The following is a 15381-nucleotide window of genomic DNA, read 5'->3' as shown; positions in this document are numbered from 1 at the left end:
TGGCACCCACTATGGTGTTTAGTTTTGAGGGTAACAGTCTTAGAAGGTGAAGAAACTGTAATATTTTACAGCCCTATATTATAAAGCATTAAAAATGTTCTACAATTTTAATAAAGATGACCAATTAAGCTTAATCATGGTAAGATTTAATTCAATATTTTCAATTGCTTTTTATTTTCATAATTATTTCGTTAAATAGTTGCATGTAATGTTCAGTAAAAGTAATTACTTTACATTACATAAAAACAGAAACTAAACACAATTCTAACTAAGTAATTAATGTTCTATTTACTAAAACCAAGTATACATCTCATCAAGTAAGTGTTTTAAGCATTTTTACATGTATTCCAAAATAATAACTTAAGTTATAATAATTTAAACAATTAATTGTGAACTGATGTTCATCTGTTCTTTTTAATAGTCAACTTATTTTCAGATCATCAATCATCAAATCTCGGTATAAACACTGGTCTCAGACATGAAGATAAACCTTTCATTTCCCAAAGCTGATTGCTCTTTTAAAACCCCGCAGTCATCATATTTTCAGGCCGTTTCAGTATAATACTGTATATAAGTGGCTGAGTTGTTTACGTACTCAAGGCTCCGCCCACACTCCCGCAAAATCGGTTTATATAATTAACTGGAGAACAACTTTCAACTGTCGGTGTGAAATATACAGTTATGGAAATGTTATAATTAAAGTTGAAGCTTCAATTTCCTCCCGAATCTCCTTCCCAAAATCATCAATTAAAATACATCAGTGTGATAAAAACTTCCTAAAAGATAGAACTCATCTTTGGAAAAACTTTTTTTTTTTTTTAAGTGTAATTTGATTGTTTAGTTTGTCTCACATTTCATTAAAATGGGGATTGTGAGCTATACTGTGACCAGCCACCTGGGGGCAAAACCTTTTGGCTTCACTTTTCAGGACTTGTGCGGCACACTTGATTCAGACTGACTTGGAAACACGGAAAATGCATGAATACGAGAGGCGGGATTTATCGCGTGAACCAATCATAACCAATCACATTCAATCATAGAGACAAAAAAACTTACCCTGTGTCCCAATTCGCCTACTTATACTACGTCCTTAAAAGTATGTACTCTTTTTGTGAACAAAATATATACTTTTGAGTGTGTAGCAGAAGAGAGTATGCAAGGTTCATCATCTTTAATGGACTCTGTCGCTTACAGCCCTATGTCGTTCACACTGCAGGCAAAAGTGGCCCAAATCTGATTTTTTGGGGGTCAAGTGACCAGTTCAGACTTCTTCAGAGATAGTGTGAACACTCAAATCTTGCCCAGATCTGATTTTTTCAAATCAGATTTAGCCCACATACATATGTGGTCCTCAATCAGACCCAGATCTGTTTTTTTCCAGTGCGGCCGCAGTGTGAACAACCAAGGCGAATTTGATGCGACTTTTATGTCAATCTATGCCGACATTTGTCACAATAATGTGCCGGCGAGTTAGCCCTAGACACAGACACAGACAGTAACATTAAAAACTTGACTAGATATGGAGAACAGCGATGGAGTCAGTGGAGGGAGAGTGAGGTGTTAGACCTAATTAGTATATGGGGAGATGCTTCTATTAAAGCTACACTAGAAGGATCCTACCGTAACCGCTCCGTTTTTGGAAAAAATAGCACACGAAATGGAAGAACGGGGACTTCAGTGGCTTCAGTGCCAAAGGAAGGTGACAAAAGGCCAAAATAACCAATTTTGCTCTCTTTCTTTTCGTTCTTCTCCTCTTTAGCACATCCTCATTAATGTTATGGCTTCCATTACACAAACATTTTGAAATAAAAGCGAAAATGCTTACTTCCTCTAATACCTCCTGAACTTTAGTGCGTCATTGAGGTTTCAAACTAACCCGCATGTGCAAAAGAGCAATATCAATGACATCAGAGTCTGATATTGTTCTTTTGCACATGCGGGTTAGTTTGAAACCTCCAACATTTCACACTGTAATCAGATATAGGCCACATTTTGATTCCTTTTAGGTAATAAGAACAGCCAAACAAAAAATCAGATCTGAGCAAAAAATAAGAATTGAGCATTAAGACTTGCGGTGTGAACGGGGCCTTAGTTACGCGCATCCCATCACCTTTTAAACTGCTGTCAATCATTGTCAGATTCGTCACAGTTCAAATCCTCCACATTCAGTTTAATCTCCTACCGTATCGGAGAGAAATGTAGCCGCTCGTTGATCTGCCATGTGTGTCTTTATTACAGAGACTCTCCTCGTGTGTTTGCAGTTTAATTATAATGATGGATTTAAAAGTTAATGTCCAAACGTGTCATTACAAAAGTTCACAATGCTGCTGCAGGTGAAATATAATGTGGACAACACTGAATAAATATAGTTTTGTCAGGTTAAATACTGATAATTGATCACTCAAACCCCTTTATCTAAACCTCTCTACTTAACCATCTGACTCACACATCTGTCATGTTTGTAGTTTTTTAACGCTTTTAATTCGCATTTGTAGTTCTTATTGAATCCTCATCCAACTCGCAATGGGTTGTGGGTAATATCAGCCGTTAGAGTGTGCGGTGATCTGTACTTTGAATTCGGACCAGAAATAGTAAACCATCCGGGTATCTTTGGAATACTCTTTTTAATATACTAAGATTTGGGACATACTAATTGTTATTTCAAATACTATTTAGTATGGATAGTATGCCAATTGGGACGCAGAGTTACACTGCCTCCTCTCATGTGACTTCCCCCCATTCATTCTCAATTACCCCCCACTAAACTCACTGCATGCTTTAGGGGGTATTCGAGGCAGTCACCCAAGCCGACCAGAGGCCACTCTGTTGGGTCAGAGAAGTTGGATTGTTCCCTCTAAAAGCCTGGAAGTCCTCCAGAGCTCCAGGGTGTTCAAGTCAAGCATCCAAGCCGACCTGAGGCCACTCTGTTGGGTCAGAGATGTTGGATTGTTCCCTCTAAAAGCCTGGAAGTCCTCCAGAGCTCCAGGGTGTTCGAGTCAGTAACCTAAGCCGACCAGAGGCCACTCTGTTGGGTCAGAGAAGTTGGATTGTTCCCTCTAAAAGCCTGGAAGTCCTCCAGAGCTCCAGGGTGTTCGAGTCAAGCATCCAAGCCGACCTGAGGCCACTCTGTTGGGTCAGAGAAGTTGGATTGTTCCCTCTAAAAGCCTGGAAGTCCTCCAGAGCTCCAGGGTGTTCGAGTCAAGCACCCAAGCCGACCTGAGGCCACTCTGTTGGGTCAGAGAAGTTGGATTGTTCCCTCTAAAAGCCTGGAAGTCCTCCAGAGCTCCAGGGTGTTCGAGTCAGTCATCCAAGCCGACCTGAGGCCACTCTGTTGGGTCAGAGATGTTGGATTGTTCCCTCTAAAAGCCTGGAAGTCCTCCAGAGCTCCAGGGTGTTCGAGTCAGTAACCTAAGCCGACCAGAGGCCACTCTGTTGGGTCAGAGAAGTTGGATTGTTCCCTCTAAAAGCCTGGAAGTCCTCCAGAGCTCCAGGGTGTTCGAGTCAAGCATCCAAGCCGACCTGAGGCCACTCTGTTGGGTCAGAGAAGTTGGATTGTTCCCTCTAAAAGCCTGGAAGTCCTCCAGAGCTCCAGGGTGTTCAAGTCAAGCATCCAAGCCGACCTGAGGCCACTCTGTTGGGTCAAAAATGTTGGATTGTTCCCTCTAAAAGCCTGGAAGTCCTCCAGAGCTCCAGGGTGTTCGAGTCAGTCATCCAAGCCGACCAGAGGCCACTCTGTTGGGTCAGAGATGTTGGATTGTTCCCTCTAAAAGCCTGGAAGTCCTCCAGAGCTCCAGGGTGTTCAAGTCAAGCATCCAAGCCGACCTGAGGCCACTCTGTTGGGTCAGAGATGTTGGATTGTTCCCTCTAAAAGCCTGGAAGTCCTCCAGAGCTCCAGGGTGTTCGAGTCAGTCATCCAAGCCGACCAGAGGCCACTCTGTTGGGTCAGAGATGTTGGATTGTTCCCTCTAAAAGCCTGGAAGTCCTCCAGAGCTCCAGGGTGTTCGAGTCAGTCACCTAAGCCGACCAGAGATGGATCACTGGAAGTATGAAAAGTTCCAGGAAATGACAGGATGCTTTTATGAAAATGCACCATCTGGGGCGGTAATAAAGTGAAATACACATAAGAGACATCTCACACTTTTCACCCTAGTGTGGACTCTATGCTGCTGTCTGTGCACCCGGAAGTCACACACATTTTTTCTTAACCCGGAAAGCTGGAAAATGACTTCATCCAAAAATGGAAATCCTGTCATGATTAACTCTCCCTGGTGTTGGTCCAAACTCGTAGAGTGAATTAAGGGTGATTGGGACAGGTTTTGAATTCCCACATTTTTATAAGGTTTCTTGCCATACATTAAAAACATCAGTCACATGATACATTTCTGTAATACCTAAGATGTTACCCATCCATTTGAACAGGAAACAAGTTCCTATTCACCACAGATGCATATAATTTAAAGTCTAATCTGTTTCAAAGTCAACACATGACTTTTTGCCTCGGGTAAAGCAAGGAAAAAGCCTGCAGGATTTCTTAAAAGATTTAAAAATGAAAGAAATTAAAGACTAGATTTGTTGTCTATTGCAAGTTTAAATGTAAAATGTTTTTGATTTTAATATAGGCCATTTTAAATGTAAATATAAAGCGATTAATTGAATAAAACGTTTAAATGTAGGCCTTGTGCATTTTAACGTGACATTTATGAAAGGGTGTATTTTAATGCTGACAATAATCTGTATTGTTTGTCATGCTTCGTAAATTAATATTGATATGAACTTGTAATCATTTTAAGTTTGTAATGTGTGTTTGTAAGCATGTAAACTGAGCCAAAATCCTTTTTCTTTTTTCTTGGTTGGGTGATTGGGACCCAACTTTCTGGGACAGCACATCTTATCATTGATTTAGGCTAGCAGTATAAGCATATTTATTACACAAGTTGGTTCACTTTAATTAAATATGCATTTTTTATTAGTTTTTCTGTCCATTATCATCATTAAGAATATTAAATAAATTTTTTCAATGTCTTAATTCATCCAGTAAGGGTACACGCTAAAAAATGTTGGGTTGTTTTAACCCAATGTTTGGTCAAATATGGACTAAGCAATTAGGTTGTTTTAACCCAGCGATTGGGTTGATTTAATCCTGGAGTTGGGTTAAATATTTTGCTTAAGACAACCCAATCACTGGGTTAAAACAACCTAATTGCTTAGTCCATATTTGACCCAACATTGGGTTGTTTTTTTACCCAGAATTTTTGTAATTTGTGGAGAGTGTAAAGAAGGCTTGAACTCCAAAAGTCACTGAAAAGTGTTAAAGTAGGTGGAAACACAGGTAGAAATCACTCAGGAGGATGGGGCAGATATATATCTGGAGGCTACACTCTTAAAATGCTGGGTTAAAAACAACCCAAGTTGGGTTGAAAATGGACAATCTCAGAAATTGGGTTGTTTGAACCCAGTAAATGGATCCATTCAAACAACCCAATTTCTGGGTTTGTCCATTTTCAACCCAACCTGGGTTGTTTTTAACCCAACAGTTTTTAGAGTGTAGGGTGACTAATTCAAACACATGGAGAGAGTTTAGATGGAAAACTATTACTAAATATTTCCGTACGCCACAGATTGTTGCAAAGGTGGGAGCAGGGCTTTCTGGTCGATGCTGGAGGAATTGTGGAGCATAAGAAGGCAACCATACTCACATCGTCTGGGCTTGTCCAAAGTTAAAACCATTTTGGGAAGATGTTTAAAGAGAACTTAGAGATATATTCAACACTGACATTCCCTTTGACCCCATTGTGGCCATTTTCGGGGCAATACCTGAGGGTTATGAAGGAAAGAAGATTGAATTACCTACTTCAAATATTACTTTCAGCGGCTAAAGCTAGAGCCGCCCACACATGAACAGTGGATCCAAAGAGTCAGAGATATTTATGATATGGAACGAATAACTTACTACCGTAGACTTTCGTTGAATACTTTTGAGGCAAGATGGAGCCCAATTTCAGGAATATTACATAATGGTTAACGAACCACTGAGGAATGGGGATAGAGATGTACATGCAAACCTTTGTCTTGTTTTTTTGTTTTTTGCGCTTGATTTAAGAATGAAGATTTAATTAAATTTATTAGTATTGTTTTTTGTATTTGTATTTTTTATTATTCAGATTCAGTTAACTATTGTATATGCACCCCATTGCCTATTATTGATGTATATTCGATAAGACATGCTGGTTCTAATAAATAAAAAAGTTTGAAAAAAAAGAAAAGTGTTGAAGCGTTAAAAATAGATATATAAACTGTTAAATGTATAAACTGACAAATCTTATATAGAAACATGAATATAGTGTATTACTGCAACAGCAATCAGTAAATAAAATAAATAAATACAAATAAATATATATATTTATATATGCATAAACATAAACATTTTGTGGTTGATTAGGGGTTGCACACATGAAAAGGTTGGGAAACACTAATTTAAAGCAGAGCATACACAATGGTTCTCTATTACAAGGTTACTCATTTTTTTATTAATCACAATACGTGTAACTGTACATTTAAAAGTACATAATTGCTCCTTAGGGTACAATTATACCATTTCTGTCCTCCACTAAAGCAGGGGTAAAGTTCGGTCGTTTAGAGCCGTTGTCCTGTAGATTTGACCCTAAAAGACATCAATAGAAGCTCTTATTGAGAATAAACAGAGGTTCAGATGTTGATGATGGTTTGCAAATGTTTGCTCACCATTATGGGGATCAGTGTTTGCTTTAGTTGGGCAGTTTGACTTTTTATGTGCTTGTGGTTTTTGGTACAGTGTTAACAAATGCCATAATCTGTTCAAATTAAAGAAGTCACAAACAAAAACTGTCATGAAGAATAATGTTTGACTAAACTCATCACTGACTAAAAATATTAATAAATAATGTTCACCAACAATGCTGGGACCATACGTTTTATACTGCGGTGGCTGAGTAGGGTTGGAGCTAAACTCTCTCTGACTGAACTTGAGGTACAAAAATGTAACTTTAAGTGTATCATGCCAGTGACAGCCACTTGTACCTTAAAAGAGACAGTTTTGTACTTTTTTTTCCCTTTTCTTTTGAGAGTGTAGGCCAGAAAATCCTGTATATCTATTTGACCTTATGTTCCAATCTCTCTTAATTCACCCTATACATTTATTTCTTCAGTTTGACACAAAAGAAGATATTTATATCTCTGTGAGATACTTTTGAGGGTTTAATGTTGGGTGTTCTTCTTTAAAATATTTTTTTTTCTTAAAAAACAAAAACAAAAACAAAACAAACAACAGAATGTCACACAGGTTTCATTTCTGAGTAATAATAATAAACGACATGTTGCATGTAATTCTGCATAATTTAAAGTCATTAGCCTACAATAACTACATGTACCATGTGTAGCAAGAACAAAAAAGAGTACTTTGTTGTAATAATTAATACTAATTTAAAAAAAAAAGCTCAATTAACACAAATTATCACATATCAAATATCATTTTGGCACAGAAAAAAAAATATTTCTGACTGAATAATATGTTTAATAATTGGTTTTATTAAATTAGAATTTAAAATCAATATTGTGTAATTTATTAAAAGGCACCACACACACAAAAATACATTATCAGTATTTATTCAGTTCTCTATTACAATTAATATTATAGGACCCACTTTATATTAGGTGGCTTTAAGTACTATACTGATATGTAAATTAATAATTTGATACAATGCACTTATTGTGTACATACATGTTTTTACATTGTACTTTTTTTTTAAATACCTGAAATCTGTAATTAATATCTGTGGTTAAAAAATTATCGTGATTTTAACGGTAAACGATTGTAAAAATGCTACAGTTAAAAACTGTTTATCAGAAAGTTTCCGTTGTATATACAGTGAATAACTGTAATAGATCTAGCCTTACATTTAATGTAATTTTACAGTAACATACCGTTAAATTTAGTCGTTGTGTAATTTACTGTGAAAAAAACGTACACTGAAATTCCCAGAATTCCCTGCCTGACACTTCACATTTGATGTATTTTCGTAGAAAACACTGTTTCTTCTTAGTTTTTTCTAATCAATTATGCACATTAGGGTTTTATGTTACATTTAATGTTGTTAAATTAACGTGTATTGCATAAAATGTGACGTGTGTTACCGTGATGGTGTTTAGTGTTTGTATGAATGACACTGTGCACCTTCTTTATATTAGTATTAGTAAGCTTTGATTCATCATGTGACTCTCATCTCCACTGTGATTGGTGGTTGTCATTATATATCAATTGTATATAACAGATATTAATATTTCAGTAGGTTGGTAAATTAACTGTATTTCAGTTAACGAAGTACGGTTATTTACTGTAAATTTAACTTAAATCTGTAAAATATAAAGTGTTGCTACTGTATTTTGTACGGTAACGTTCTGGCAACCGCAGTTGTTGTTTTTTTTTACCTTAAATTTTACAGGATTTTTTTTTACAGTGACACTGTGTAAACTTCCCTTACATCTAAACCTACCATTAAACTTACCTAAACCTCCAAACCTGTTTTTAACTTTACCCGTATCCCACCTTAATATCAGATAAATTGTTTTGCAGTACGATATGAACACACAATAGTTAAGGCCACCCAATATAAAGTGGGACCAAATTATACTTTATGAATTCCTAACTTACTGAGATGAAGTTGAAATAATGCAGCAACTTATAGGTAGGTTTAGTATTGATAATAACCCATAAAAACACATATTTGGGTCGGGGTAACGATAAAAAAACTGATATTTGCTGACCATCAATCACATGAAGCCTTAACAATTTCCAAAAGTAAAACCTCCGGTAACACTTTATTTTAAGGTTCAGTTATTAACTATTAACTAGTTGCTTATTATCATGCATATTACTAGGATATTGGCTGTTTATTAGCACTTATAAAGCACATATTAATGCCTTATTCTGCTTGACCTTATTCTACATCCCTTAATCCGACCCAATACCTAAACCTGTTACCAAACGTTCTTTACAAATTCAATATTTTTGGTTTTCTTTTATACAATCCTTTTATATATACAAATCCACATGTTGTTATGAAACGGCATACAATAAAAATATCCACATGCTTGTAGTTTGTTTGGTCAGTTTAAGGATGGCGATGAGGAAAGCTCTAGTAGGACTTCTGGACCGTTACGGGAAAGAGGAGAGGGATAGCGATGCCCTGGTCTGGCTTCTCAAAGGCACTTATCAAATTCTTGACTTTTCGGAAAAGGCGTTTCGTCTGACCCGGTGCTGTCTGCCAAAAAAATAAATACAAAAAACAAACATCATCACTATAATGTATTGGACCCGGCGAACTAGAACAACTTAAATCTGTACATCAGAAATAGTCCATAATGTCAGACATTATTTGTTCATGTGAACGTTTCAAGATGCAGGAAACACAGCATTTAATATCAAATTACTAATACTAAAGGACATTAATTATAACCGATAAAAGAGGCAGAGGAGCATTTATTGGCTCATAGCTATGTTATGTAATACTTTTCCCAAACATGTCATCATATATATATATATATACACTCAGTGATGCCAGTAACGCGTTACATAGTAACGCGTTACTCTAATCTGACTACTTTTTCCAGTAACGAGTAATCTAACGCGTTACTATTTCCAAACCAGTAATCAGATTAAAGTTACTTATCCAAGTCACTGTGAGTTACTATTTTAGTCATTTTCCTTTGTAAAAACCGACAGCTTATCAAAGTTCTCAGCCCGGAGCCGTGTTTTTTATTTATTTATTTTATTTTTTACATTGTTGCAGCCATTACAATAGTTCAGTTTTGTTTTTAATGTCAAAGTAGTTATTTTTCGTTTCGTTTTTTATTATCCTAATTTAGAAAATGTTCAGAACAATTTTTTGTTTGTTAAATTAAAGTTTATATAGGCAAGACAATTCAAGAGTTGGTTTGAGAGACTAGGCTATTAAACATGCGGTTAACTCACTGGGTCGTCACATAAAAAAATTAAAACTTTAATTTAACAAACAAAAATTGCTCCAAACATTTTTCTAAATGAACTTAAAAAATAAACGAAACGAAATATAACTACTTTGACATTAAAAACAAAGTAGGCTAGTTATTATACCACCACAAAGGCATTTCTGACGAGCTGAGGCAGCTGATAGATTAGCCTACTGCTCACAACATGCTCGCAACGGTGCTCAAAAAACCCAAAACGGGCTACACAATCTAAACAAACAACAAAAAAGTACAGGCAGGTTGTCTTATAGCCTACCTTACACTTCAGCAAAATTAATATAAATCCGATCTTCAATTCCCGTGGTATATGCTCATTTAACGGAGTTCACATCAAAGCAAAAGATTCCAGCATTTTATTCAGCAGCTCATTTCAAATTCAATGATCGCAATATGAGAGAGAGCGACCTAAGCACTGGTAAGATCATTAGTCTCATTATTTTATATTGAAGATGATTGTGTTTTGTGTGACTTATTTTAAAGTTTCATTAACGGCCATTTGCGTTGGCTTGCTTTACTCATCTGCAGCGATGTTGCAGTAGCACCGTCATATCTATCTGACTACAACATAACACGCTCTCACACATTTATTTTTTAATTATTTGCCAGGAGTAAAATTTACACAAGTGGTTTAAACAACCAGATATATTTACATTTGTCCGGTTTAGTTTGAAATGCTTTCATGCACCTTCTGAATTGGTTTGTTTGAGTGATCGGAATTAAATACGTCTGGAAAGACTCTCGGAAGGCATTTAGGCCTACTCCTGGTCATTTCGCAATCAGATAGATACCTGGTCAGAGAAAACGAATGAAGGAACCAGTTGTAAAAAGGCCATAACTATACCAGCTGCACTGAAGAGACGGACTCTTTAACCCTGCGCGAGCCATATCTTGACAGTGGCGCAAGCTATCATGGTCTCATGTTGTTTCCACCAGCACATCTCATTGTTCATTTTAATTATTAAAATAAATATAAAACGAAGGAGAAGCCTAAAAAAGGGGGCGTAAAAAAGTCGGGACCGTCAGTCTCGGGCATAAATACAATAAAGTGTGTTGCCAAAAACGGTTGTCATTTCTATTTTGAGGCGGCAGCGGTGTTGTCGGCAACTGCTGAATGTAACTAATAAAGTAACTTGTAATCTAACTTAGTTACTTTTAAAATCAAGTAATCTGTAAAGTAACTAAGTTACTTTTTAAAGGAGTAATCAGTAATCAGTAATCAGATTACTTTTTCAAAGTAACTGTGGCAACACTGTATACACTACCGGTCAAATGTTTGAGAATGGTAAGAATTTTTTACTGTTTTTAAAGAAGTCTCTTCTGCTCACCAATGTGGAATTTATGTTATTAGAAATATAAAAAAGCTGTAATATTGTGAAATATTATTATAATATAAAATAACTGTTTTCTATTTGAATATATTTTAAAATATATATTTTATTCCTGTGATGGAAAGCTGAATTTAGAGCATGATTACTCCAGTCTTCAGTGTCACGATCCTTCAGAAATCATTCTCATATGATGATTTACTGCTCAAGAAACATTTATGATTATTATTAATGTTGAAACAGTTCATTGATGAATAGAAAGTTTAACAGCACTTATTGGAAATATAAAGCTTTTGCTACATTATAAATGTCTATTACTGTCACTTGATCAATTTAATGCATCCATGCCTGATAAATGTATTCATTTCTTTAAGTTCATTCCAAAAAAATATGTACCGACCCAAAACATTTAAAGTTAGTACAATGTTACAAAAGCTTTATATTTCAGATAAAGGCTGTTCTTTTGAACTTTCTATTCATCAAAGAATACTAAAAACACAACTGTTTCAACACTGATAACAATCATAAATGTTTCTTAAGCAGTAAATCATCATATCAGAATGATTTCTGGACTGGAGTAATGATGCTCAAAATTCAGCTTTCCATCACAGGAATAAATTATATTTTAAAATATATTCAAATAGAAAACAGTTATTTTATATGATAATACTATTTCACAATATTACAGCTTTTTTGTATTTCTAATAACATAAATGCAGCTTTGGGGAGCAGAAGAGACTTCTTTAAAAATCTTACCGTTCTCAAACTTTTAACCGGTAGTGTATATTTGAGCACCCATATTAATTTCATTATATATAAAATCTATATCTATAATGTCATGCAGTCTCTAAATGAGCCGTTGTTGGCTTTATAGATGTGCGAGTTGAGAGATTTCTCTCTGTAAAATCAGTTCAATCTCAACCCACCCAATCCATAACTCTTTCATACCTCTATACATTTGAGTCACTCTCATTTTAACCCCCATGAGTTACTACTGACAGATTAACACAATATCTAGTGACACACATGATGCACATGTGTAATGCAGAACAAACTATTGTTTAAATGGTTGCTTTTTATTGGAAAATCAGGCAATTTGTGTGTCTCTAACCTTCATTATGTTCTCTCTTAAGGCATCTCGTGTGAATATAAAACTAATACTGTAGATATCACCTCATTTCCCCAGATGATTGATTACTTTAAGAATTGCAAAAAAGTTTTTCGGAAATGTTGTTCAAATATGAAAAAAATAAGGATGCATTATCTAATTAAATATGCACTCATTTACACACATTCAGTCAGGTTTAAAACTCTTGTTCCATGTTTTTGACATTACAGTCAAAGGTTTTTACCAAAATGAGAAAATACAAAAACAGACAGAATTAAAAAAAATGCTTTTTTAGCAATAAAACGTATAAAATCAGGCAAATGATATATGAACAAACCCCTCTCTAATAAAATATAGATAGTCTAAAAAGGTTGGTTAACATAAAGCTGCTGAACTGTCAATGTACTGAAGTCTACAGACTCTAAAATATACACTTAAACATGGCAACACTTTATTCAGGGGTTAATTCTCGCTTTTAAATAGCATGCATATTACCAGGATATTGTCTGTTTATTAGCACTTATAAAGCACATATTAATGCCTTATTCTGCATGACCTTATTCTACATCCCTTAATCCGACCCAATACCTAAACTTAAACGCTACAAAAACTACCTTACTAACTATTAATAAGCAGTAAATTAGGAGTTTATTGAGGCAAAAGTCGTAGTTAATAGTGAATGTGTTCCCCATACTAAAGTGTTACCACGTGTATAGGATGTTTTCTTCCACTAGTGTGAAAGAAGACTTAATGAAAAGGCAAAAAGTGCAAAATCTCACATTTGACAATTGTTTTTGTGTCTCACCTTAAATGTAGCTGCAGTTAAAAATAAAAAATCAATAAACAAAATCTAGAAGAATAGCAATGGACTCATAGTTATATCTTACATTTTCAAACACGGACAATTGTGAGACAGTACAAAACTTTAAAGCTAATCATATTTCATTGATGATATCTGATGTTGCATGTGAGGTTTGTGTAAATAGTTGCTTATTAGCACGCATATTACCAGGATATTGGCTGTTTATTAGCACTTATAAAGCACATATTAATGCCTTATTCTGCATGACCTTATTCTACATCCCTTAATCCGACCCAATACCTAAACTTAAATGCTACAAAAACTACCTTACTAACTATTAATAAGCAGTAAATTAGGAGATTATTGAGGGAAAAGTCGTAGTTAATGGTGAATATGTGTTCCCTGTACTAAAGTGTTACCACGTGTATTTAGGATGTTTTCTTTCCACTAGTGTGAAAAAACGCTTTAAATAAAGCCAAAAAGTGCAAAATCTCAAAATTGACATATGCATGAAAAAGCAATACGTGTTTTTGTGTCTTGAAAAAGTAAAAAAAAAAAAAACATATTCTAAATTAATAGCAATGGACTCATAGTTATGTCTTACATTACAAGACAATACAAAGCTAGAGTATTTTTTAAAGCCATTGCTGATATCTGCTGTTGCGTGTGAGGTTTGTGTTGTGTCTTTAAATGTATAATTGTGTTGAAGATCCTCACCTCAGCCGCCCAGGAGCCCGATGAGTCTTGCTGGAGCCGATACGTGTAGACGAACCCATTACACCTGAAGCGGTGAGAGAAATCTCAGATCAGGACAAACACAGGACAGAAAAGAAAACTCGCCCGTTTGAAATAGTGACAACAATTTGTAATTGTAAAATTGTGCATTAACTCAAGTTACACACTTGAAATGAACATAATAAAAATGCAGAGATTTCTTGAGGACTTACAGGACACAGAGGCAGTAGGCTCCAGGAACGCTCTCACTGTCTCGGATTAAATAGCTGCCATCTTTGCCCGCTTCACACAGACGCATCTCACACATTTCTCGACTGATGGCCCCATGATAAACAGAGAGCGAATCCATTGTGCTGCATGCATTGTTTCTCAGGCAATCACTACTAGCAACTGATATTTGTCCTTTGAACAGGAAATGATGAAACAAGGCAGGAAATAAGCTCTTAAAAAAATTAGACAGAATTTCTGCAACAATAGCAAATGCATGCAAAATCCCATTAATCTCACAGTTCACGAAGAGTTCAACTGCCATGCAGATATCGCGGCGTAATTATTACAAATTAGTGATGCACAATGCCGTCATTCTATTTGTGTGTGTGTGAAATTGTAAATAAATAAAAATTTCATTCAGACAATGGCAAGAGTGTTGCAAAATATGATTCAAAGAGCTCTTTATGTTTCTCCCAGTGTGAACACGATAAATCAATGATTGATATTATATGGATTCTATCTCACTTCAGATTTTAAACTACTAGAGTGGTTTTCATTAATACAAGGCCATAATTTAGGCTCTGTAAACTACAACTGACATTGTAAACATTGTTGTTTGATGCAACAACAACACAAAATAATACATGAGATTTGTCCGGATCAATTATCTGATGAATGTTGAGGTTTCCTGTAGCATGTTTGAGAGTGCTGAAGGTGGAAAAATGCTTATGTATCCAGTACAGACTGTTTTCACAGAACATCCCTGTCACCACTACATCCTGTCTCTGCGTGTTTGTAGTTTTTTTTTTGTAGTGCATGTAATTTTAGGTGCATGTTTTTGGAGGATAAAGATCTGCATAGTTAAAAAGAGAACAAGACCCCCCCCTCCCCTCTTTACTTCCAGCTCCTCCTTTTAGACTAATTATTTAATTTGAAAGTACCCCTACTCAGTAAAAAAATATTAAAAAATAAGTTACCTGGTTGCCTTAAAATTTTGAGTTCATTGACATAACATTTTTGAGTTAATACAATGAATATTTTTGAGAATCGACAACCTTTCTTCAAATATTATTCAAATATTTTGATAGCATATTGTGTAATTGTGTGTGTTTTATTTGTCATGCTGCAGTGAAAATGCCATATTGTGCTATTTTCATGAT

At 35.4% G+C, this 15381-nt stretch overlaps 1 protein-coding gene across 1 annotated transcript; it reads right to left on the bottom strand.

Annotated features, from left to right (window-relative positions):
- Nucleotides 1-8787: 8787 nt before the first annotated feature.
- On the bottom strand, nt 8788-14404 carry sh2d1ab (SH2 domain containing 1A duplicate b). Its single transcript, XM_067456859.1, has 3 exons — nt 14224-14404; nt 13994-14057; nt 8788-9296 (listed from the first exon to the last, which is right to left on the bottom strand). Exons 1-3 carry the CDS (start codon nt 14358-14360, stop codon nt 9171-9173), a joined length of 327 nt encoding a protein of 108 aa, XP_067312960.1. The 5' UTR covers nt 14361-14404; the 3' UTR covers nt 8788-9170.
- Nucleotides 14405-15381: the final 977 nt, after the last annotated feature.

Source organism: Pseudorasbora parva, chromosome 11 (genome assembly GCF_024679245.1).
Source record: "Pseudorasbora parva isolate DD20220531a chromosome 11, ASM2467924v1, whole genome shotgun sequence".
NCBI lineage: Eukaryota > Metazoa > Chordata > Actinopteri > Cypriniformes > Gobionidae > Pseudorasbora > Pseudorasbora parva.
Note: the sequence above shows the minus strand (reverse complement) of the source record. Positions and strands in the feature narration are given on the sequence as shown.